The sequence below is a fragment of the Hippoglossus hippoglossus genome, chromosome 23 (assembly GCF_009819705.1).
Source record: "Hippoglossus hippoglossus isolate fHipHip1 chromosome 23, fHipHip1.pri, whole genome shotgun sequence".
In the NCBI taxonomy this organism is placed as follows: Eukaryota; Metazoa; Chordata; class Actinopteri; order Pleuronectiformes; family Pleuronectidae; genus Hippoglossus; species Hippoglossus hippoglossus.
In genome coordinates this window covers 15,004,340-15,030,540 of record NC_047173.1, presented here as the reverse complement: position 1 = coordinate 15,030,540, position 26,201 = coordinate 15,004,340, and the positions used below count along the sequence as shown (strand labels likewise).

The following is a 26,201-nucleotide window of genomic DNA, read 5'->3' as shown; positions in this document are numbered from 1 at the left end:
ACCTCATGTTTACTTATGAGGTCACACACTGAAATCTGTGGACGCAAACAAACCACTGATGCATTTGTGTGCAGGCTGGAGGACTGATTCACTAATGAGCCGTTGAGGACGACAGGGTTTTCATTAGAACCGGAGGAGGAGGAGAAAACAAATATAAACTCGATGCGTCAAAAGGCCAAATACCATGAAGGAGGATGAAAAAACACAAACAGAGAGTGAGGGATTCACCACATATGGAGGAAGGCAAAGCGTACGATCAACGGAAAATCCAATCCGTCACGCTGAACCCAGAAGTTTCACTGGCTATGAATCTTTTAAGAGGCCGTCAGCGCCACAGGCAAAAGGTTAATACCTGCCAAGGAGAGACGGCTACGAGACGCCGCGCTGCTGGGAATTACCGCTCGGCTTCTCTTTCTTTGAACATGAAACGCCGCCGCACTTTCAATCGGACACAGATTCGTGCCCAAACAGCAGCAGGTATAAAAATAAAAAGGGGAAAACATCAGCTACGGCATCAATTATATAATGAGGAGACGTTTTTAAATAAAAAAAACACGACATGCTGTGTGGTGTGAAAAGGTCCAACACAGTCGACCCAGCATGGACGTGAACCTCCTGGAACATCCTCAATTATCTGTCGACTACCGTTAATGACTGAGCTGACGTACAGAGACACAGAATGAAAACACCATTGTCCTGACGCCGTGTTCACTGAGCTGGACGAGCCTCCGTCAACAGGGTGTGGACCGACACTATGTCACCACTGAAAACTTGGCCCTGCTTCTTGTTTGTTTACACGTTGCTAAAGAAACAGTATTGATTCTGCGTGTTCGTATCTCAAGTCAACAGCTGGGTCACACTCTCATTCACGCACACACACTCTCCGGTTCCTACGTCATGAACTCGCAGCGTCGTCCTCCAGGTAACATTTCAGACAACGTGTGAATCAGCATTTTTTTGCTTCTGAACTTGCAGGTGTCACTGGAGGCCATTTTAAAAGCCTCGTCTGGAGATAAACAAAGATGCAAACTGCTGCGATGGAACCACAGAAAGAAAATTAACACAATTTCTCCAAGTCCAGCGAGACGAGAGCTGGGATGAGAGAAGCCGGACTCTGTGGGTGGTGCAGAGTCAGATCAGTCGCCTGCAGCGTTGCGTGTCGGATTGGTTAAGACAACACAACACGCTCACACAAGTGAGGTGGTGCATGAACAAACAGAAGGACTCGGCCAACGAGCTGGGGAACAGGTAGAACCTCCTCTGGCTCCTTTGTTGGAAAGAAAAAGCTTAAAGATCAAGGCTCCGCGCGCTCGGCATGTTTAGAGCCACATATTTATTCGATTTCAAGGGATCAAGTGCATTCCGGGGCTGTTTCAATACTGCGTCCTTTTGATGTACGACTTCATGTGGCCTGCGCGCCGTCCGTCAAACCTTCGGGGCGAGTTGAAAATCAAACCAAGCCGCCGGTGTCGAAAATATTTTCGTCTCAGCCTTAAATTACCACATGAAACCTCAAATATCTTGTTCTAATAAATCCTGCTTGTTTTCACTCAAGAGCAGCGTTTATTCTTTAAATGAAGTTTGTTCTCTCTGGGGTAAGAAATGAGAAGTGAAACCGCCAAACAAAACATCGGCAGGGACTCAGATTCATCATCCTGTGACGCCGACATTCCTCCGTCTGAGTCCTCGGCTTCTTTCCCTTCAGAAGCGAACCGGGGAGGAAATTACGTTTGTGCGTCGCTCGTCACGTCCAGCTCGGGTCACATCGTGTAACCCCTGCCCCCGGCCCCCCATCATCAGGAGCCGCCGCGCATCCGTGGTGACATAACACACAGAAGCAGTGCGTGAAAAACCTGTGGGACAGAATCCGTCTGTCGATGTGCATTCACTCAGACACACTTCACTGAGGCTTATTGTCCCTCATGCAATAAACCGGCACAGTGAGCAGAGCTGTGACTGAGACGGCATCAAACGTGAACCTCGGGGCCGCAGCTCGGGTTTCTATCAAACTAACTTTTATTCATAACAATGTTTTAAATGATACTTTTTCACTTTAGCTACTGCACTGAACTCCGGAGTGTTTCTCCAGAGCGGCTGCATGTGGGAATGAAAGCGAGCGAGTGGGCGTGTTGATGATGTAACAGGTGACAGACTTGAAAACTGGAATGACACAGATATCTCAGGATGAAAAAAAGAGGAGTCGTACACGAACGAGACGCCGACGCAGACGTCAGATGGGAAAGAGCTTCTTGTTGATAGTTACGATCTCAATCTGGCTTTGGTCTCTTGAGTCAGCTGCTCTTCTTGTTTGTGTAGGAACCGCACGGGTCAGCAAACGTTAGCAGAACCAGAACCAAAGCAGAACCTTGTTTTGTTGTAGATAAATTCAACTTCTCATGTATTAGGGGAAGATTTAAGACGTTTTGAGACAAGAACTCCAGAAAGGGCTCTTGAATCTCGTCGTCTTTCCAAGTTGACGTCTCTGTCGGTGTCTTCCATCGTCACGGCTCCTCTTTTCCTCTTTTCCATCCTGATACATTTTAATTCCAGTTTCAAGTCACCAGCTAGTGAGTTTCTTCCTGTCCTATTCTCACATGGACTCACACAGACATTTTACCAGACGGCTGCAGGAAGAGTTTCAGTGTCTGAAAGCAGCTTTACTTATTTTCTTGAATTCTCCAAACAAAGCAGACCACAGACACACACACATGTGGAATGTGAAGAGAATCTGAAATAGACGAGGGGAGTGGGGAACAGGGAGAGTGGGGTCTCTAAGTAATTCTACTTTAATGAATACAAATAGTCGGGCTCCCAAATGCCTAATCATGCAGAGTGGCCTGATTAGGGCTGACTCACAAATTCCGCGCAGTCGTCAGCAAACACACAGGAATGTCCGACAAATGGGTTACATGCTACAGTCGCACAAAATCACCGCACGCACTCACCCGCTCCTCTAATCCGTGACTCTCTTACCTAACACCCCCCCCCCCCCCCTGCTGTGTGTGTTTGTGTGCGTCTGCGAGCTGTCGAACCAGCGAGACGCCCGGGCAGCTGCGTGGAGAAAGTTCACACAACAGGGGGAGACGTGTTTCCCAAAAAGCAGAGCGTGAAACCGATCTCCTCACGCCTCCGTTAATCAGGATTAAAACCCCAAACTCATATTTGTACAAACTGCATGTCAGCACTACTGGATCGTGTTAATGGTCCCAGTGTGAACGCCGGTAATGAGGAGGGAATTAACGAGAAGGGGGAATCATGACAGAGAAAATGTGTTAATGAAAGAAATTGGCCCCTGAAACCAGAGTCAGACGAGGAGGAGTCGATTCACTCCGACATCGTTTGGCACCTGCGGAGAAAACAGTCCACGTGGGTTCGGTTAAATATTTACACGGGTAATGTTGCGCGCCGAGTTGAACCGGTTTAATCGGCGTGGCCTCTCCACTGCTGCAGATTCCTCAGGATCGATCGTTTCTGCTCTGTGTGACCTTATTTCCTGAGTTTCTAGCCAAAACCAACACAATAACAGGTGACTGATGCTTGTACGTGCTGGATGTGCAAACACTCGGGAGTTAAAGATTAGCCAGATGGACAGCGACCGGGCCACTGAAGCTATTCAAGTAGCAGGGAAGGTTCAGAGGCTTCTCCCTTTGCAAACAGTGGATTTTTAGTAGTCAGTCCTTAAATTGACAACGTTACCCTCAGTGGAGCAGAGTTTTGGGACGAGCCTGCAGGGAAACGTCTTATTCTCGACTTGTGCTCGGAGACACTGCAGGTTTTGCATGACTGTGCATTCCTGTGGGTGAAGTGCAGGAGGTGTTCTTCAGTAATAATCCACCGTCTGCTCCCAGGGAGACATAACTAAAGAGCAGTGACCCAGATCCGGAACAGACTTTGAGCCTCAATGTGCAAATAACAGCAGACGTCCGACAGTAAATATCAAGCAGGCGATGCCACAGAACAGAAACTCTTCTTTAAACACCATCATCACACCCAGACAAACGTCAGAGGAACTTTTCCACAGTGTGTCTGTGACAGATACAATCTTCTAAACTCTTCCTCTGGTGAAGGTAGAGAAATAAACCAAAAAGCTGCGTTTCCACTGTAGGAACTTTCCAAAAGAAGAGAGAATCTTTGCAGGAATTCAGTGCATTTCCACCAAAGTCTAAATTTAGCCAGAAAATACCCACAGACTATGAATCTGACCATTGACACATTAATCCACCGCACAAAGGTAGTGATGTTTGTGAGGTTTGTCTCTAAACAGCATCTAGACGCTGATTTTTACCTCCTCACAGCCTCTTTCGTTCTCATCACGTGATCTGACGCCATCTATCAACATAACAGACACCCACCTATAGCCAGGGGCCACTTTAATAGGAACTGAAGTTTACGTAACAATCCTGCAAACTGCACAAAACCACGAGTCACGGCCCATTACGAAGGTGCGGTGTATTTTACGAGGTGCCGAGGGTGGAAACGAGCCCGGCTGGTAACCACTTCATCGCCGAGGCAAGCGAGCAACACTTCCTCTTTCTTTCCTTCTCCTCCTCTGGAGTTTCACCGAACAGCTCTTCTGAGACGATCTTTTCATCCCTTTGAAACTTTCCCAGTGACGGAGACCCTCGTAAACAATCCAGGGCTCGTTCCAATAATTCAACCAGACTAAAAGGTTCTCGGGAACGTTGCCGCTGCTTCTGGCTTTTGGGGGAAGCTTCACGTGGAGAAACACATGTATTAATTAAAAAGAGTTTAGTTTCCCCTGTTGTCCAAACAACAAGAGAAACGAGGGGAACACAATACTCTGCCTAAAAAGCTCCTTGCTCACCTAAGTCCATGATAAAACCCCTGTGGTATTTACTGTGTTGATGTGGCCTTGTTTGGAGAAGGTTTCAGCAGCAAGTGAAACACGCTCCACCCAATGCAAATTAACATTCTTTGGTGCAGCTGTAAATTGAGAGCGTGCAATAAACAAAGCGCTGCAGGATCTTTGGATCGTGGAGGTTCATAGAAATTCGTAGTTTGATATAAAACAGAAGGTTCCCAGCTCGTTTCTCTCATCTCTGAGGAAAACCAATAAACAATTCTTCCGATATCTAATATTATACATATTTCTTCTGCAGATGTATTTTGCATCATTTAGAAACTCTAGGATTTTCACTACATTTAAAAAAATAGTAAAGTTTTGTGAGTTTGAGCAAAGATGGTCTATAGATTAAAAGACATTAAAGTGTGTCTGTATTAAACATATTCAGAAGCACCTGGAGTCACAGGCTCCGGTTTGAACAAGGCCCCTGTTGTCCGCCGTGTTCTCCTGTCACCAGAGTGTTAACTGCCCGAGCGCCCGGCACAGTATCGCATGATGGACCTGTTGACCTCCGCGGTGACGCTGCAGACAGATTGTTGCAGCCGGGGAGCCGGTGGGCTCCACCCTGCCCCGGCAGCAGCAGCCTCTGTGGGGCAGGTCCAGTCATCCACATGAAAACAAAGGTTCACACTCCCTGGGCAGGGGCGTCTGACCGCGGCCTCATAACTCACCGAGGTCGTTAAAAAAAACAAAAAAAAAGCCTGCACAATGAGCGACATGAATCACAATCGCACGGCGTGACTAACGGAAAACACGCTCACATCACAACCCAATAAAGTTTCAGAGATGGGGGCAATCGAAACTTCACAGAGATGCTCGAACCCCACACGCTCTCCCCGCTTCCACATTCCTGCGTTGCATAAGCACGTCGGGAGCGGGTCAGAGGTCGGCGTCCACAACAATGGCTTCCAGTCTGAGGCGGCAGGCGGGAGGCAGAGAAAGGAGACACCTTTCTGCCGAGCGGGAGCTTTGTATTGATCGGTGCCGTGCAAAAAGTGCCTTTTCTTCCAGTAAAGCACGGAGCTGTTATCGGGCCATTATAGCCTCGACGGGCGGAAGATTGGGTTCCCCAGATGCTCGGAAATCCCGCTCAGCAGCCCATTATTCTGCAGGGAGATAATCCCAGGCATCTCCATTCACACCTGACCACTGGTGTTCGCTCACAAAGACAGGCTGTGAGAGGGAGGCTTCATTTGCATCCTTCGCTCGTTTATATACGTGCAACAGGCCGAGAGACGGAACAGGGGAATGTTTATCTTTTAGTTTTTGACATTCTTATGTTTCTTAAGGATCTCAGGCCGTGAGACATGAGAGATGAAGCTTCTGTTATTTAAGTTGCATTAGATCGTCTGAGCTGTTGTTTACTGTCGGCCTGATTTAAATGTTTATGTGTCAAAAGAATAAATCATCGTCAGGAACAGGTCACACGTGTCAGAAGAAGGGAGGAAGAATAAACGTGGCTTTGGAGCAAAAATCATAATCCAACAAAAGAATGAAGCTGTTTTCGTAGTAAATTATATCTGTGGTTGAATCCTCTAAATCCTCAATTGTTTTTCCACTTCACATCATTGTAGATCAGATATATTCTGTCATTAGGACATGACGGGGCCCGGGGGCCGACCAGGTCATGTGGCCCCTCGTCCAGAGCCTCAGTGTGATACAATGATTTACATTTATTGTTGTTAAAGGGCAAAGGTCAAAGTCCTTTGGAAAAACACCTTTATTGTGAAAATATCACAATAGCCTGAGTCTGAGAATATCATTTATGAATCACAAGCAGATTCTTAAAACCAGGTTAAGAGCTTGTGGTGGTTGTTGAAATACTTAAAAAAGTTACAAACACAAAACTAAAAGGGACTCGATCAGAACCAGGACACTGAGTCTGTTTCTCACAGACGATCCCTCCAGTTGGGATCATGTTCTTCCAGTTCTGTGTTTCTGCTTCACTCACACAAATCCTCTTCGTCAGACTCCTCTTCATCAGACCCCCTCCTTCCTCCTTCAATAACACCGTGTTCACCCACTTTAATACATAATGATCAGCTGCCTATGGCTCCGTCTGTCGGGCACAGCCCCGTGGATCACAGCCTGGCTTGTGACCAGTTCTCAAACGGCTCAGCACCTAATGACAGGATGTGGAGCAGCAACCGACAAACTGGTCAAACTCTCAGTGATGCCCCCCCCCGGAGAGCACCGAGCTCTGGCTGTTTATCCAGTAAGACTTGTCTTCCTTATGGGGACAAAAGCAAGTCCACTTAAGGTAAATCATTCAGTTTTAAGGTGAAAGGCAGGATTTAAGGTTAGGTTAAGGGAAAGGTTCGGAGAGTAACTCAGGAAATCAATGTGAGTCAATGTAATGTTCTCTGAAGTCGTGGAGACTCGACTGTGTGTGTGTGTGTGTGTGTGTGTGTGTGTGTGTGTGTGTGTGTGTGTTGGCTCAGCTGCGTATCACAGTTCCTGAATGTGTGTGAACCACAGGAATTAGGCAAGAGTCTGACATGATTTAAATTAAATAACAATGAACGCCTTCCCACACACACACACACACACACACACACACACACACACACACACACACACACACACACACACACACACACACACACACACACACACACACACACACACACACACACACACACACACACACACAATACCCCCCTCGGTCTTTAGCTTCTCTCCCCAACATCTGAGAGCTGCTTTCATTTCTGTCGCTGCTGACGCTCGATTAGAGCGGACACATGTATGAGAGGAATTCTGAGACTTTGACAAAACAAGTGCTATTTTTCTTTTTTGTTTGAATTATTTATGGACCCACACACAGACACAGACACACACACACACACACACACACACACACACACACACACACACAGTGAACGTGTTAAAGTGAGAAGACTTTCCCAACATTTTTCCCAAGATGCTAAACTCGCTCGACAGCCAAAGAATAACTTGGATATAAAGTTACAAAAAGGAGCAACAACAGGCAAATTACAGCAGCAAACACACAAATACAACAATAACACACCCGGAGACGCTTCGCTTCACACAACAACCACCGACCGACCCACTGGATTCACACAGTTTAGGTGTTTGACAGTAAACTGATCCACTGCAGGAGAACAATCACTGACTGGACATCGATCTGAGTTAGAAATCAGGAGGATTCACACTCATTTTTTTGGGCTGTGACCTAATTTAGATATTTGAGTGAGTGAGAGGAGTCATGTTAGTTAAAAGTTCTCAACTTTCAGCTTCTTCAACGTGAGGATTTGCTGCTTTTTCTCAGTTTTTACCTTAAACTTTTGGAATTAGGGACAAGTTGAAGACGTCTTAATGAGCTCTGGATACTAACGATGGGCTTTTGTCCCATTTAGTGACAAAATATAGACCGAACGACTTCATTAGCAATGAAAACATGATATGAAACATGAAAATAACTTGTTTTCTTTACTACAAAACGCTTTACCCAGACCCCAGCAGGGCCCTGACTCGGTTTATTAGGGACATTTAAGGGTTTTTAAGATGTTTATGCTCATAAATCAGGATCAGTGTTGGGCTCAAACCTCCAGAAGCAGCTCAGGCCTCCAGACTCTGACTCTGAGTCTCAGAACCTCAGGATGTGAGGACATGGGTCTCACCTGTGCACATGGACTCACCTCGTTGGACGGCATGCTGACAACACCTGTGGATCTCCTCTTCTCCCTCAGCTTCCTCTTCTCGATCTGCCCCTTGCCCTTCCTGGCGCTGGGGCCGCTGCTCTTCTTCTCCTTGCCCTTCCCGGGTGAGGGGCTCTCCTTGTCGCTGTCGTTGCACGCCATCGCGGGGCTGGAGTCCGGGGAGGCGCACGGAGCTTTCTCCGGCTGAGGCGGGGCCTTCTTCGGGTTGCTGGCCGGGGCGGCTGCGGGGTGAGCGGGGAGGTGCACTGCGTCCTCCTCGGGTCTCCTCAGAGCCGAGCCGGAGGAGGACCGAGCCACCGAGTGGGAGGAGGGGAGGCAGTTCCCGGAGGAGGCGCTTCGCTCCGGGTTGCCGTTGTTGGTGAGCTCGGTGCCCGGCACAGCTCCGGCGGCGAGGCGGCCGTTGTTCCCGGGGCCGGAGCCCAGCGGAGCCCCGGTGGCTGCCGCGATGTCCCCCAGCATCTTGGCCCGCATTTTCTCCCTCTTCGCCTTCCACTCCTCCAGGAAGTCGGTGGTGGCGTTCGGCTTGAACCCGCCAGTGGCCATGATCCTGTTCGGAGGGACTCGCTCGCCAAGTTGGTTCCGAATGAAAAGTTCGTGCGAGTCGATGTGAACTTCCAGCTCAGCTCCCCCCGGTTCTAGCGGCTCCGCATTCCTCCAGTGGTTAACCCGGGCGCTGCTGACAGGTACACGGAAACACAGTCAGCACAAAAACACAACTTCAAACTTTCCCCACAATAAAAAAAAAAAACTCCTCGCACTTTCCTCGCAACTTTTACGCACCAATTAAAAAAAGAAACAACCACTTTCTCTTCGTGCGTAAAAACGCCGCAGCTCCGCTCCTCCTCCTCCTCCTCCACCGACGCACAGAGAGGGAGAAGTTTGTCACAACTTTGTCACAAGTTCGATTCCGGGTGAACTCACCTGTGTGCACGTCAGGAGCTGAACTCTCCTCCTCGGTCAGACCAGGTGTGTGTGTGTGTGTGCGTGCTCGTCTCCGGAGCTCCGCGCTCCCACTGCCTGCCTGACTGCCCTCTGCTCCACAGCCCGAGCGCTGCCGAGCGGATCCGAGTGGAGCCGAAAGACCCGAACACCCAGTCTGTGGAATGCTCCTTTAAAATGTGGCTCCTGCTCTCAGGGCACTTGTGGGAGTTTAAAAAAAAAAGTATTTCCTGGTTCTATAATCAGCCAATACTTCATAATGGTATCATACTTTAGTTTTTATAATATAACTTACTAGTTTTTCTGTCATTTATATCCTCACACTTTGTTGTATTTGTACAGTTAAATACCACAAAGTACACAAATGTAATCCGTCTCCTAACATGTGTTTTTAAAGCTCAGGAATATTGTTGATGGCTTTTTAATGTAACGTTACAATTCTATTATACAGACGTTTAAAGTAATTTTCTTCTGGGCTCTGTCAGCCTATTAAATATATGTGTTTTTGTTATAGTTTGTATACGTCCAGTATAATGTGAGTGAATATCTTTGGTGTTGAGAGAAAACTTGGGTAGTAGTTTCATCTCAGTATTTAAGTACATGGTAGGTACATACATGTAGTTTCATATGTCTGAGCTTAAGGTTTTATCTTTTCAATATTGGTATTATGTTTTGTCAAGAATCAGTGAGATTTGTGACAGTGTGTGTGTGTGTGTGTGTGTGTGTGTGTGTGTGTGTGTGTGTGTGTGTCTGTTTCCATCTGAACAGGCCTCTGATAATCCCACACTGGCAGTGCAGCCTTTCAGCAGCAGAGCGGTTGTCGGTTCAACTCTCCCACGCAGATGTTCCCACAGAGCGACTCCCTCGGGCGTGACTCACCCGACCTGCTCCAGACGAGATGCTCCTCGCTCGTCTCTTCGTGGACGGTGTTTGACTCCAGTCAGAGAAGAGCACTGACAGGTTTATTTTGTTATTTTCCAGAGGTGCAAGACATTTACACTTCAGGCCTTTTTGAAAGAACACGTGTGGTGGGACAGATATTTATTTGAGTCACAAAGGGATTTCCATTTGGAAATAAAATACAAACTCTATTTCAGATCTTTCTTAGTATTGTTGGCAAATGTTCTTATAAGTAAAACAGGAAAAAGGCCACATGCTGCTGTACAATATCATAGTGTTGTATTCTTATGTGTCATTTGAATGGTATTCTGGTCCTATTCAACCCCTGCATGCACATTCTGCCTTTACGTGGTGATGAGAACATGCTGCAGGTCAGAAACCTAATTTCCTCCAGGACTAAAATCCCCGTAACCTCAGTGTAGTGAAGGAAACGGGCCTCGGGTTGGATTTGTCAGGAAGCAAATTTTTAAAAAACATATTAATGTCCATGTTTTGAGCTGAAATTCCGACGTCCCATTAGTGACGAGGCGAGCAGGCATTCGCTCGTTATCTCTGCATGAGCCGGTCCCGCTGCAGATAATGAGAAAGGTTTGGGTGGAGCAGAAAGGGAGTGAGGCGCCTGTCCTAAAAATAAACCCTGATCTGTGGGCTCAGGTCACAGTGCTGCATTTCTAGCATTTTTCCCTCTGCTCTTTGAGGAGAGAGAGAGAGGAAAGAAAGAATCAGGGGGCATGAGGGTTGTCGCTGAGCGTTTCCTGCCAACACAAACGCTGCCGAGCTGCTGGTGGATATAAATCCCATTAAACATCCCGGGGGATGTAAGCAAGTGCGTCTAGACTCCAGGTTTTAGATTCATGCAGCCTCTCTGAAAACATTTATTCATAATGAATGAACATATCAGCAGATTTGTAATCCACGACAAGTGTCTAGACTCTGAAAGGAGCATCACAGAAAGCAGAGTTTAATATGAAACACATCCCAGTGTGACGGCCTCTCGTGGATTCGACGGAGACGTTTCAGTCGGACGCTGCTCAGGTCGTTTTGAACTCACTCCCCCGTGAAGCCGTTCATCCACGAGTCGGGATTCAACTCAGGTTTCTCCCGTGAGACGCCCAGAGGTGAAGTTAAGTCAGAGACGGAGAAGACGGACGAGATGGCAGCTCCCCAAAAGTGAGGCCGGATCATCTCGATCGCCCCCTGGTGGCTGGCAGCAGTGCAGGTCATGAACCCTGTCTCCTCCGTGTAAGCAGATGGGACACGAACCAAACGGAAAAAGTTTCTCAAAGTAAGTTCTAATCACACTGATGTTCATGTTTCTGATAAGTTTGGTTTTAATTAGTTATTTGTTCAGATTCTGGCTCCAAGTGACGTCCAAGATGGCGGCACCCATATCCAGGATGTTTTGGCTTCATTTCTGTACAAAGGGAGGAAGTGGAGACGTCTTTTTCTGCAGTCTACAGGCAAAACTGTCAATCAGACCTAGAGGGGTAAGAAGGTGAACTCTGACTAAGTGCCTTGCTCAAAGGCTTGATATGAAGGACGGAGATAACACGCTGATGATCCAGTTTTTCCTCCGATGACCTGTCCAGCTTCCTGTTACTCGCCCGCTCTGGTGTCAGCCTCAGTCCGAGCTGCGTGGTCGTCGGGGGGGAGGAAGTTTAATTGAGGGACAACCGAGAGTTTCAGGCGACACATTTCCTGTGAGACCCAGAAAGAGCAAGTGTCAGTTCCCTGTGAGGTCGTCAGGAAGTGATCAGGGTTTGACGAAGCTGCTTTTCCCTTTTGAGTCACTTGTTTTGAAACGAGTTTTAAAGATGATATGAACGTGTTTTCTGCAGATCAGCCAGCAGCAGCTTCCACGTCCCCTGTGTGTCCCACTGTCCTCTGCAGGGGGACATCCACCACGATGAGGAGGTGCTGCTGAGTGACGTCTTCATCCTGTGCTGCAGAGTCGACTTCACACTGAGAAATAAATCATCACATCGTCTAAATCCTTCAAACCCCCCCTCAATAAACAAACACACGTGATCTCCACATTGGAATTGATAACGTCCATTTCTGAAAACGGCTTCAGTTAAAGAATCTCCTGAGGCTCGTGTTTTAATTCATGAAACTGCAATGAAAGCAACTTAATGGAGAATGTTTTCTCACTTTATTAGAAATAAAAGACAATAAAGGCCACATGCATTTTAATAAACGAGTGGATTTTGAGTTGTAGATTAACTTGTTGTCGTGTGTGAGTCACTGTTTTAAAGGAGAAGAGCGATGGCAGCTTCAGAACCTGAATGTTCAGGGTGGGGTGACACTGTTGTTGACATTCAGATCAGTGGTTGTGTCTCTGAGACTCAATTCAAGTCTGCGTGACTTGTCGAGACAGATTCTTGTTTCACAGAGCAGCCGAGCGGGGCGGGGGGGGGGGGGCGGGGGGGGATATTTACCACAGAGTCAACACAAAGTCGACACAGTCGCAGGGAAACACACTCGAATGAAGTCTGATGTCAAAGGTTTGTATAAATAGAATACAACAGCAATACGGCCGTGGATAATTATTTTTAAAAAAACAAATTCGACACAAGACACAAACCAAGAAATACTAATAAATACTTTAGAATAAAAATGTCAACACATGATATTTATGAATCGGTAGAGTCAAGATTTCTTATGGCTCAGGGAAGTTCTGAGCTCTGAGTCGATTCAAACTGTTCTAGTCTATTTAAACTGTTCTAGAATCTATTCAAACTGTTCCTGAGACGATTCAAACTGTTCTAGAGTCGATTCAAACTGTTCTAGTCTATTTAAACTGTTCTAGAATCTATTCAAACTGTTCCTGAGACGATTCAAACTGTTCTAGTCTATTTAAACTGTTCTAGAGTCGATTCAAACTGTCCTAGAGTATTTAAACTGTTCTAGATTATTCAAACTGTTCTAGAATCTATTCAAACTGTTCTTGAGTCGATTCAAACTGTTCTAGAGTCGATTCAAACTTTTCTTGAGTCGATTCAAACTGTTCTTGTTCTTGATTCTGGACAATGTGTGGAGCAGCAGACTCGGACACTCTCAGGAAACTGTCTGACAGGAGCTCAGTTGCACACGAAGGCCGTCTCCTCTGAAATGAAGCTGTCGACGCCACAGAGCGACAGACGTCTCTAGATCCTCTTCTACTGATGCATCCACAACAAATCCAAATCCACGCTTTGCTTTGAATCCCTCTTTGTTTCAGCGACAGACCCGAGCCGTCACTTCATCGCGGACGCCTCCATTTGTCATCGTTTGTCATCGCTGCCGCTCGTTCTCCAGGGGTTTAGCTCATCCAGTGTGTCTAAGCCCCGGGAGGTTTGTTTGGGTTGCTGCACTTTACGGCACAGAGGAGATGGAGATTGGGGCCTTGGTGGAAATGAGATGAGTCGAGAGGAAGAGTGCGAGCGTCACCGTGTGTGACAGCAGATCTAATTCCTTCTTTACGGATGATTTCCAAACCCAGAAAAGCACAGCGTGTCATCCAGTGGTGGAGCTGCTGGAATCAGAGAGACAGTCGCGTTTCAAGGTTTCTCCTGCTGAGATATTATTACTGATCAAGAGACCTCGAAGCTAAATCTGTGTTTTTATGTGGACACCTGAGTATTACAGGAGATGGTTGTACATCTCATTCCATGAATCTGCTGCCATCAGGGCCTCCACTCTCCTGGTTTCAGGCTCGAACCAGAGTTTGAAACCAGTGTGCAGTCGAATGTCGTGGGTCAAAGTTCACCAGAGTGGACGTGAAAGTCTTCAGAGGAACATTTATCACGTTATAGTTGTGAAACTAAACGTCAGGTTACATATCAGAAGGGAAACACTGACAGAAACTAATTCTGAGAAATGAAAAGGATTTAAACCAATTGTCACTTTAAGCTGTAAGCACACAGGGGGGGGTCATGCAGGAACCTGTCTTCAGTATCTTCTCCTCCTGATGAAGACGTTCAGCTGGAGACGCTCGAGGAAGACGAAGACCAGACCCATCACACGTGTGCTGAGTCAATGGAAAACGCAGCAGCCAGACACTTTTGCATGACTCGGGGCAATTACAGCAGATTTCTGCGTTTATCCCTGAAGCTTTAACTCCACGAACAGAGCTCATGTTCTCAGACCAGGAGAGAAAGTCTCACCCGGTGGGAAGTTCAGGCCAAAACAAGCGTGAGCAGAGAAATGAGCTCGACTGTCACTGACTGTATAAATCACATGAAGAGGAATCTGCTGCAAAATGTTTTTCCCCGGCTCTTTGTGGTCGTGTGCACGTGTTATCTAACTCTTGGCTGCACTTTATCTGCTGTGAATCCATCAGGGAGCAGAGTAAAGAGAAGAGAAGCAGGAGTGTGAGGAGGAGGAGGAGGAGGAAGAGGAGGAGGAGGAGGAGGAGGGAGGACACACAACTTCAATCTTCATGTCAGAGTCAAGAGGAAGATACTGAGTGTTTGCAGCTGATAAACTGAATAAATAAAGACTCACACAGAATCTCTACATGTCTACTTCTTATAGTGTAATATTTTATTATGAATACTTGTTTAATACAGTAAAATGATAAATGCACCTGACTGGGAGTCTGCAACGATGAGCACCACCTACTGGTGGGATGGAGAGTAGCAACACATATTCAGGTCACATTATATTATACATTATAAAAGTGTCTAAAGATATAAATATGAGCTCATAGTGTCAAACACAACAGGGATTATATATTATAATTTATTTTATAATAAACGGACTAAAATGGAAATGTTCATATCCATCAATATTGATAAATATCACGAAAAATATCACATTATTTCTTATATCTAATATTTAAACTTTTCTTTATGGACAGACATTTTTCAGGGAATGATGCAGAAATCTTCATATCTAAAACTGTTGTAAATTGTTATATTCTAGTTTTGTGGTTTATAACCATATATAACTGTTAAGTGTATTTCTCTTAATAAAATAATTGTTATATATTTTCATTTCCACAGTTTTATGTTTTATGACAAATCATTTATTTTATTTTCTATTATAAGAACAAAACGACGCCAGACACTTTACACAGGAAGAAGAAAAAAAGAACGAGACTCTGGCACTTTACAATGTACAAGTTTATTTTTAATGAACTCTTCAGTGGTTGGTAGTCACAGCACAGCTTGCATGTATTTAAGCCACACACCTATTTTACAAGATGATGGGAGAAAAATAAAGAAAAACAAAAAAAAAAAAAAAAAAGTCTTAACCAGAGTCGATGGTCATCGGCCCATCTGCAGTGACTTTTTCCTTTTCGACTTATTTGACTAAAATATCCTTAAAAAGGCCACTGAAATGCATAAAATGTTTTCAGATGCATGGAATATTCGATGGTGGCGATTTTTTGCTTGAACCTGACATCAAGAACCCTCACATGGCATTGACAGTGCATGTAGACATTGTAAAAAGGACTGGGTTAGCGATACCTAAGATATTCTCTTTTTCTTTTTTTAGTGACAACACCTTGGCTATAATACTACAGCTTAAAAAAAGAAAAAAAAGAAATGAACAGCACTCTTCCAAGATACTGAAAACAATGAAAGTGAAATGTAGTGAAAGCGATTATTTGTCTCTTTAATCTCACAATTACGTGAACACTTTAATTTTTAAAACTGGGGGAAAAAAAATAAAAGAAGCACTTGAACAACTGCCGCTCTACTGTATCCAATGACTTCAGGCTATGAAAAGGAAAAAATAATTAAAAACACAACTTGTTTGTCCTCTGGAATTTGTAGACTTTTTAATAAGTAACAGACGGGAACCATAAACGCATGCCATGTGCTGGTCTCAAACAAATACATACAGGTATATACAGCATCACTCAGTACCTGCTAAAACAAAAGTGAGAAATACAGAGTATAAACCGACTACACTACAAACTTAAAAAAAAGAAAAAAAAAAAAAAGAGGGGGAGGAGGGTGAGCGATGGAAGCGGTGGAAGAGTGAGAAATCCTACTTGTGATGGACTCGTCATTAAAGCATTAAAAATAAAAAATAAAAAGAAGAAATGCATATTGCACATACAGTGAAAGCTTAAATTCCACCAGGTCCGCCTCGTTTTTTCCGCTAAAGCGAGAATTCAAATTTTTTTTCCCTCTTGGAGGAAGACACACAGAGGTACAAAAAAAAAATAAAAGTCAGGGGAAGGTGTGTGTGTGTGTGTGTGTGTGTGTGTGTGTGTGTGTGTGTGTGTGTGTGTGTGTGTGTGTGTGTGTGTGTGTGTGTGTGTGTGTGTGTGTGTGTGTGTGTGTGTGTCGGTGATCTGTGTGTGAAGGGAGGAGGAGGAAGAGGAGGAGCCACGAGGATGATGAGGGGCAGAAAGTGGCACTTTGAGGGGTGGAAGAAGGAAACTGCACAGCACACAACACTTACACAGGAAGAAAAAAAAAAAAAAAACATTACACGAAATAAAGATTGTGGCACAAATAAAATCAGGTGTTGGATAATATCTGTTCTTCAGTGATAGCCGAGAGAGGAGAGGAGAGATCGAGTGTTTGTTTCCTTGCATCTCTTTATGTACATCTAAGGCTTTATTGGTTAAATAGTTTTCAGGCTTTTCCCCGCCCACACGATGCGTTTACATGCTGCTCACGCAACCCGTCTTCCTTTTGCTCTGTAAACTCTGGGGTTCTTATCAGGACAGCAGCCGCACGCTCAAGTGGATGACCAGCCGAGGAGGTGGATGGATGGATAGATTGATGGATGGATGGATGCTGCTGCGGTGGTGGTGGTGGTGGTGGAGGTGGAGCAAAAGGGAGATAAAGAGTTGGGAGGAGAAAAAGAACCAACAAAAAAAACAGGAGTCTCGTCTCTGATGTCTGTTGCAATTAATATCTAAATGTGCAATTCCATTAGTCACTGCCATGGGGGACTATAGGGGGTGCAGAAGACGGGGGCGGGGGGGTGGGGGTGTGTGTGTGTGTGTAGGGTCTGTTTCTACTTGGAAAGCTTGCTAATGACTCGAATGAGCGCTCCGTTCTCGTCCTTTAGTCTCTGGTTGTCTGCTTTCAAGTCCGGGAGCATCTGAAAGGGAAGAAAAGGAAACAGGGAGAGGAAGAGACAGAGAGAGAGAGAGAGAGAGAGAGACAGACAGAGAGAGAGAGAGAGAGAGAAAGAGAGAGAGAGAGAGAGAGAGAGAGAGAACGAGGCTTAGACGGGTCTCGACAGACACACGTGTCGTTAAACCGGTCGAGCCGGTTTGACAAACTGTTAATTGCAGCTTGTGTAGAAAGCAAATGTTTGGAGTCACACAGCATCTCGCATGTTTTCTAATTTTTTTTTTTTGTTGTTGTTCTTTATGTTGTTTCTCAATTGTTCCAGAGAGAAAAGTAAAAAGGGGCGTCACACACACCACAGGCCAAAGTTCCTGAGAAAAGCCATGCAGAACCTCGGCGGCTGCTCAGAGGCGGCCGCAAAAAATACACAGCACAGACAAATGAGAGGATTTTTAAAACGTATCTAAACAGAAGCTGATTATTTTAAAGTTTCCCACTGAGCCTGGCAGCAGCGGCAGCAGCAAAAAAAAAAAAACTTATATTTTCTCAAGATAAATATCGATCGTCTGCTTTTTTAAAAATATTTTAAATATCCCATCGTGTTCGTTCAAGTATCAAGACTTTGTTCTTCATGCAGCTCTCTTAAATATAAACTGATAAAAATGATTCAAATTTTAAAAAAGGAGAACAGATGCGGGAAAGAAAAAAGCTTCGGTCTCTGAAGATTTTGGGCCAAAAAAACCGATGCAACTTCATGCAGAGAAGCCAGAACAAGCCAAACTGAAGGACTGAGCTCCCTCCGAAGGAAGCGTCACATCTAGAAGACTACAGAGAGACGGACACGTTCCTTTACTGCACATGAACATGGGTTTGAATTATCTTAGACTATCTTAAATTAAATTTAGACGCTTGTCGGCCAAACGATACTCACCTGAGCTTCTGCTCCGCTCGTGATTTATGAGTTTTGGATCTTTTTAAAAACACCTGAGGGTCATGTGCTGTAAAAGGAAAGTGTCCGGTCGTAAAACAAAAAAACCAAAAGACACGCTCCCCAATCTGAAAACCAAAAAGCTCTGGGGAGGCAGAGGGAGTGAAAAGGGGGAGTTTACGAAACCAGTGGTTGTTGGAACGGCTGGGCACCTGCCTGTCTATGGGTGCGGGGCAGAGCGCAAATGGAGCATGAGAAGAATGGGGTTGGGGAAGGAGAAAAGGTGAGGAGGAGGAGGAGAAAGAGGGAGGAAGGAGAAGGGAGGAAGAGGAGGAGGAGGTGGTGGACAGACGGACGTGGCTTAGAGGTCGACGCTGGGCAGCTGGCTGCAGGCGGACTGCGAGAGCTTGGCCACCACGCGGGCCAGGGCCCGGTTCTCAGCCTGCAGCCGCTCCTTAATCTGCCGCAGGGCCTGAACCTGCTTTACCTGGGGGAGGTTCTGCAGGAGGGGAGGGGGGGAGTAACAACCACAACACAGGAGAACAAAGAGAGGAGCAAGAGAAGGATGGGAGGAGAGAGTGAGAATGGCAGGGAGGAGAGGAGAGGAGAGGTGGTGTACGGGAGACAGAGTAAAGACAAGGGATTAACGAAAGACGGGACAAAGTAAATTAATAGAGAAGAGGAGGAGAAAGGGGGAACAGAAGAGGAAGACTGTTAGAAAATGGGGACAGCTTTTGGAAACCGAAGGAATGATTAAGAGCTTCTCGGCTCTGCACCATGTTTGCAGATAGAAAATGACAGTGATAAGATCAGCCAGCTGCCTACCACCTAAAAATAAACACTCGGTTATCACAGCGATGGAGGAACACTCCTTAAAAATCAGTTTTCCAGAAAAGGAACATTTAATTGGGCGTCTCACATGAAGAGCTTCAATGATATGTCAACACAGATTACAACATCTGACCTGAGACCAGCCCTGGACAGATTAAGAGATGCACATTTAGCAGCAAGGAGCGTGTTTTTCCTTTCTCTGTGAAAATCATACTTGACAGAGGAGGTTACAGTTCATCCAAGGACAAGACGCCTACAGACTCAGAGTTAGACACACGTTCTCTGGTCATGTTGCGTCTTTGAGAGTTTACTTAAGGTTTTTAATTGATTGTTACTTGTTTTGCTGCCATGAACTAAATTAATTAGTCTGTGAAAAGGAGTCAAAGCTGTTTCCTGACATCGTCGCTGCAGAAACCGAACAATTTAATCGTAAATAAAAGAAGAAAGAGCAAAACTACGTATAAATAAGACCCAAGTCGAAATAAAGCCCGTTTCCTGTTAAAGCATCATCGTGACATTGGAGAAAACACGCCTCTCCTTTCAAAACCCCAAAAATGTGTGACTCAAATTTCATATAGACTTAAATTTAAAATCATAAAGCTTCTAGAATTATGTTGGAACTAAAAAAACAAGTACCACACACACACACTAGCTGCAATCTTGACCTCATTAATGGAAATCATCTTCCTCACCCCCACTGTACATGAACAGAACATATTATCCACTGTGTGTGTGTGTGTGTGTGTGTGTGTGTGTGTGTGTGTGTGTGTGTGTGTGTGTGTGTGTGTGTGTGTGTGTGTGTGTGTGTGTGTGTGGCGGTACCTTAAGTTCCTCCTCCATCTCAGATATCTTCCTTTCTAGAGCTCTTCTTTCCTGTGGGGAGAAGAACAGCAGGTCAACACTCAAACTCACAGCATCACAAAGACAATCAACAGTACAACAGTAAAACACACACACACACAATCCGGAGTGCAGGCTCTACACACTGCGTTAAATAAAGAGGTGTGTGGGGGGGTGATAGCGTTAGCACACACTTGTGAGGCGTCTGCGAGCAACAGCCAGTTCAGACTTACATATTCAGTGACGTGTGCATCATGTACATGTAAGATTTGTAAATGAGGCAACATAAAAAAAAAAAAAACACATGGGGTCAGATGTTGAGAGGTTGTGTTGATGATAAGTCGATGAAATGACTCATCAGAATGTCTTTTTTGGGGATTTAAAGACAAAAAAGGACATTCTCGTTTTACAAAAGGCAGATGACACATGAGTGATGATGTCAAATGTGGCTTTGTTTGCAGCATGAGCTTTAAAACAGTGGATGTAAGTTCTTAAAACCACGGGGGGGGGGGGGGGGTTATGATGTAAAAGTTACAAACTGCAGCTGAAGACGCCAGCATGATGAGCCATGAGTGACAAAAACACAAAAAAGCATGGAAACAACATGCACAGGTTCTTTTCAATACAAATTTACCGACGTGAAAATGTTCTACTTCCTGCACAAATTCCACACAAACACACACACACAACATAAGCGAGTCTTGAGAAGTGGTGACCACACGCTGAGGTTCTGAGGTTTCAAAAAAACACAGGTGAGAGAGAGAGAAGGTGGCGTGTCCCGGGTGGCGAGGACGGAGGGAGGTCCCCTGTGACCCCGGCTACCGGGGCACGTGTGAGACAACAGCCAGCAGCAGAGAGAAGACTCATACAGAGAAACTAGATCATACCGCCGCCCAGATGATATTGGGGCCTGCTTGTTACCTTCAGATAAAACCCATTGGCAGTGTTACTTTTTTTTGTAATCAAAGCAAATCCTCACTTCTACGTTAAGACTGAGACAAACTTGAGAAAGACAGAAGTTATACACATGAAATTTTACTGGTGTTAATAAACAAAAGGAGATTCGGGTGTTAAAGTAGTTCTGTCATTACCCTTTTCTCCATCTCCAGCTGTGATCGGTCAGCATAGCGTTCCTGCCTCTGCAATGAGAAAACACACACACACACACACACACACACACACACACACACACACACACACACACACACACACACACACACACACACACACACACACACACACACACACACACACACACACACACACACACACACACACACACACACACACGAATAAGAAACCTGGATGATCATATAAAGATTATTTGTAAAGCCAGAACGATGCTTTTGGATGGTCGATAAAAATTGATGTGAGCGAAAACTTGTATTTTACAGAACTAGGCCCAACACTCCTCTTATAAAACTACATTTAAATTCACTAGATACAGGTTTTATTTTGGATCTGCACCAAATTGCACACAATCATAAATATCAGTCAAAAATATCCACGGCAAAATTGAACAAGTTCTTCAATTTAACTGGGTCGTGCCCCACACCCCTCAAAATCGGTTCAGAGGTTTAATTTTGACTGATCAGTTGAGTCAGTGTGACTTCATCTCACCTGTGTGGCCTTCTCTAGTTGTAGCTTCAAGTCTGCCAGCTCCAGGTCCGTGTCACGTAACTGGGCCTTCAACTTCTCGTTCTCAGCTAAGATCTGCTCGTAGAGCTGAAGACGGGGGGACGCGAACAAACAGCGAGTCAGCGAGTGTAACAATCAAATGACATCACGAGTAGTGGCAGGAGAAGAGGATTGGAACAGTTTCAGACCTTTTTATAGTCGGTGGTGTCGTCTCTGTCCAGTCGGCTGGAGTACGGCCTTCGACTCTCACCGTAGCTGCGGCTGAAAAGAGTGTCGTTGCGATCCAAGGATGAAGTGCTCTCATTCCTGAAACGAGTAACGACACTTATTTATCACCAACACAGAGACACAGAACTGATGATTAATAAGAGAGGACATAATATGAAGGGGGCGAAACATACCTGGACAATCTGTCACTCTGCAGGGAAACAAAAAAACAAAGTGAGAATTAGTATAAAAGGAAAAGCACTAAAATAAAGCTGCTTAATCTGGTTTAAAAAGCATCTATTCAGTGAGTGAGGACTGGAGGACGAAGTCAAACTGTGACTCACACTAATGTAGAACTCCCACAAACAAATACTTTTCACTTCAAACTGAGGCCTCTCAGCACCCGACCTTCACTCCCACACCTCCAACAAGCTGCTCTACATGCAGACACACAAACACCGATCCTCCAGCAGCTGCCGTGCCTCGAGGCGTCTCCGGGCCGACGCTGCGCCCGGGCAGCGGCCGCAGCGTCGGCCCTGCGAACGGGGCCACACATCAGATAGGGAGGTCAGGTTGGAGGGGCCGGGCTTCCAGCTATTTTGAAATTGCGGTCGGCTTCCTGAGGCGGACGGCGGTGCAGAGGAAACACGACGCTACAATCTGAGTGGAGCAGTGCACAGAGCCTCGCAGGACAAAGATCAGCTGATCAGATCAACATCCAGCTCGGTCATATAAACGGACCGACTTCTAATCTGTTTTAATCAATGTCTGAAATCTCTCTTCTGTCCAACAAGACACAAACCAACATTTCATACGACGTTAAGAATGTAAAAGGAGGAGGAGTTCATATTCAGGTTCTTACTTGAAAAGGTTCACACTCTTTACACACTTTCCTCATTCTGTGCAGCGGCAGCTTCTCTTTTCAGCGTCTGTCTGCTCCGGATAAAGCCCAGTCTGCTCTGATTGGTCAGCGGGTTCAGAAGCATATTGTTTTTCTTGCTGGACGAGACAGGAAGAGCCTCAAAGCTTTCACATCTTCAAGCAAGATACAGTAATCGCTCGTTTCCTATTCAGTACCCTGCGCCTGTTCTACTGCAAGAGACGTCTGGTGGTCTAGTGTCTGCCACACACACCCGTTCAGTCGGGAACAGCAACATGTTCACAACACGGCAGCTTCTGCCCCATGCAGACTTCATGTAACTGGTTTTTATTTCAATATAGTATGAATATGTTTAATAACTTCTAATACACAAATCTAATCTCCACGTTTCAAATTAAAAACTCCCTCCTTCCTCCTCCTCGTGTGTCTGCATGTTTTGAAAACCTAATGATCTGTGGCTAGAGACGACTCTGGTCTGCGAGGTCACCCCGGTAACCAGACAATCGCCGGAAGATGGAAACTATAAAAACTGAAAGGTCGCCCACTGAGAGAGGGGAAATATGAGAGGGAGGGGAGAAAATCGTAGCTGCACAGGACAGAGATGTAAATATTAAAGACTAGTGGACCTGCTGGGCCTCGACCGCATCAGAGAAGACACGAGGGAGGAGCATGAAGAATCAAACGGACAAGAAAGGTTTGATTTGACGGTCAGGCTCCTACTTTAGTCCGATTCATGTCCCTTCTGCCCCGTGTGTGTGTGTGTGTGTGTGTGTGTGTGTGTGTGTTGAGTTACCTGTGGCTCTCCCTTGGTGCTGCCCTCCTCCGAGTCCGACTGCTGGTCAGGGTCATTATCATCACCCTGGAATTAAAACACAGACACGAGGGTTACAGACAGTTTTCAGCTCTTGAAATCCAAATGATCAAAGAGGAAGAGTCTGGGGTTACGCAAATGTCATGAACTGCCGTGCCTCATGACGAGTGACGCAATGAATACTTAACACAGCTTCTATCATCGTGTGTGTGTGTGTGTGTGAGTCTCTTACATCTTGGGTCCAGAAGGAGACCCCAGTGGAGCGTCTCTTTTCGCGGGGCCGCCTGCGATCCCGTATGGAGCGGGGCTGAGACTTGTCCTCTCCCTCCTTCTCCTCCTCCTTTCTGTCTAATTCTGTGCATCGACAGGAACGACGACAGGTGAATGAAAACACTCAGAACCAATAGTGTTACCTGCTTCACACTTGGACACAGTCGATTTTATTTAACTTTGGATAAATAGGCAACAAGTTCCCTGTAGCAGTGGCGGCTGGGACTCCTCAACATTAACTCCCAGGTCCAATGATTCTACAGTAGCCACAAGTTTTAATCGGCTCTGAAACTGAGTTGAGCTTCACAGGACTTTGAATGAACAGATGAACAGTGTGAGCAGCAGCTGAGTCCAGCAGGAGGTCATTATTTCCCTTGGCTCAGTTACTGCAGGTCACTTTTAAAGTTTCAGAAAGAAAGCTGCAAACCAGCATCACTAGGACCAAGTACACAGCTTATTCCAACCAGACAGGTTTAGGAACTGCACTAGTGCACGAGAGTCAAGTAAAAGTAAAAGCACCACAATAAAACAGCAGTCTGAGTGAAAGCGGTGGAAATGTTCCTTTTGAACAACTCTAAATTATCTGCGCCCCGATCATCTTTGACCCGTATTATTTTGACATCAACAGCGAAGACGTCCATGAACTAATTCTAATAATAAATTTGAACTGGAAGACGGGAAGGTCCAGGTTAACTGAGGCTGCACAAAGCGCCGTCAGGACAACAACTGGACTTGGCTCGAGTTCAGAGAAAGAAAAGCGAAAAAAGAGGCTTTGGTCCGGGGAGAACAAAGCGCTCAGTGTTTCCTTCAGCCCAACAGACTAAAGCTGCCGTCTATTTTCCCAGGGATGTTTCATGGATTTATTCATTAGGAGATGAGCTACTTAATTTAAAAAGGCAACACAATCCCTTTCTGTCTCGGAGCTCATAATAAGCGCGTGGCCTCTTGCCAGCGCGAATGTGGACCTGTGGGCGAAAGATACCAGGTGGAGCAGCCACACAGCCTCGTGCTAATCCTGTATAACTGCATATTAGATACATCGGTTTCAGGGTAGTGATGGTAAAGGGAGATAAAAATGGATTTTACTTGAGCTCAAACTAAAAGAAAAAGGACCTAAGGCTAGTAGGCCGTAAAACAAATATGTCAGGATGGGAAAAAAAAGAGACGACAACGATGAAGACGTGAGACAAGAGATTTTGGCGATAAGGGACGACGACAGTGTTGATGTGCTGTAAACAAAAACATGTGATTTATACATCATGTCCTGCTTCCTGCCGCTCCACCCAGACACCACCCCCCCTCGGCTGAATGTTTCTCTGATGTCGTGAACATGTCTAACCTAGACAATCTCCTGCAGCGTTCTATGGGAAATACAAACTCCAGAAAATGTCCGGACCCAATTTATAGGACATTTTCCGAACAGAGGAAGTTGCGCAATAACGCAGTGAAACGAAGGCTGTCATGACAAAAGGTATTAGAGAGATTGAAGAGACTAATGTTTAAAGAGCCACTTGTCCTTGTAACTTTTTAGACCGGAGTTTTCATTGAGGTTCACTTATTTAGGACCTCCTGAGAATTATTCCTCACGACACCTTCTTTTACTGACCTTTTTCTGTATCCCTGGAGGAGCGGCTGTAGGAGGAGGTGATCCCCGACAGACTGTTGGGCCTGTTGAGGGCGCTGGAGCTGGAGGACAATGTGTTACTAGAGTAGGATGGCGTGGAGGCAGTGCTGACGGAGGATATGGCCGAGGAGGAGGACGAAGGCCGATAACGCTGGAAGGGAGAGAGGACGGGGCGGGGGGGAGAAGGTAAGAGTCAAACATCCAAGGTGTGAATTACTCTGACGACCAAAGGAGAAACGTACCTCTTCAAAGCTGCGGTACTTTGATCGGTAATCGTCCTCCTTGGTCTCAGTCTCCTTCTTCTCCTCTTGATTCTCCTTGTCCTGCTTCTCTCGCTCCTCCCTCTCCTCCTCACGGGTCTTTGGGGGACGACTCCGGCCGATTGTTTTCTCAGCCTCCTGCAGGTCGGTCAGAGTCACACCCTGCAAGAAAAAAGTACAATTTAACCTTTAGATTTGGAACGTGTTGCTTGGATGATTTTTAAAATTCTATATCCACAGTCTCTGCAGTTAAGAGTCAACACTAAGACTTTATGATGTCGCAATTTTTTGGCACCAGAAAACCTGAAACGTGGCAGAGTTCAGTTTGTGTTTGCTGAGCTGCAATCCTGTCAGCTTGTGAAAGGATCAGCTGCTTTTATAAGCGCAGACGTTAAGTGGTGCCAAAGTACATAGAGAGAACAGTCTCAACCAGCTCAACAACTTTTACTCAAACAGTCCAGGTCTATCAAATCATCATTTAAGCCAGAGCCACCTTCATGAGGTAAA

The 26,201-nt window shown here is 45.7% G+C and overlaps 2 protein-coding genes across 14 annotated transcripts in view; both read right to left on the bottom strand.

The window, feature by feature from the left end:
* The window catches only part of pawr (PRKC, apoptosis, WT1, regulator), a 44,182-nt gene extending 34,552 nt beyond the window's left edge, over positions 1–9,630 (bottom strand). For 2 of the 8 annotated variants that reach the window (XM_034577597.1, XM_034577593.1), the window contains exons 1-2: positions 9,325–9,472; positions 8,524–9,217 (exon numbers count right to left, since the gene is read on the bottom strand). In XM_034577597.1, the coding sequence (XP_034433488.1) occupies positions 8,524–9,087 (564 nt within the window). In that variant the 5' untranslated portion in view covers positions 9,088–9,217; positions 9,325–9,472. The other 6 variants (XR_004613010.1, XM_034577599.1, XM_034577598.1 and 3 more) reach the window with 5 other exon arrangements.
* A 7,001-nt stretch (positions 9,631–16,631) lies between these two features.
* Positions 16,632–26,201, bottom strand: part of ppp1r12a (protein phosphatase 1, regulatory subunit 12A) — a 41,904-nt gene continuing 32,334 nt past the window's right edge. For 3 of the 6 annotated variants that reach the window (XM_034577588.1, XM_034577592.1, XM_034577591.1), the window contains 11 exons: positions 25,677–25,856; positions 25,417–25,585; positions 23,773–23,894; positions 23,523–23,588; positions 22,044–22,060; positions 21,831–21,948; positions 21,625–21,729; positions 21,096–21,143; positions 19,987–20,037; positions 18,821–18,832; positions 16,632–17,433 (listed from right to left, as the gene is read on the bottom strand). In XM_034577588.1, the coding sequence (XP_034433479.1) occupies positions 17,347–17,433; positions 18,821–18,832; positions 19,987–20,037; positions 21,096–21,143; positions 21,625–21,729; positions 21,831–21,948; positions 22,044–22,060; positions 23,523–23,588; positions 23,773–23,894; positions 25,417–25,585; positions 25,677–25,856 (975 nt within the window). In that variant the 3' untranslated portion in view covers positions 16,632–17,346. Of the gene's footprint in view, positions 17,434–18,543; positions 18,833–19,986; positions 20,038–21,095; positions 21,144–21,624; positions 21,730–21,830; positions 21,949–22,043; positions 22,061–23,522; positions 23,589–23,772; positions 23,895–25,416; positions 25,586–25,676; positions 25,857–26,201 lie in introns of those variants that run through there. The other 3 variants (XM_034577587.1, XM_034577589.1, XM_034577586.1) reach the window with 3 other exon arrangements.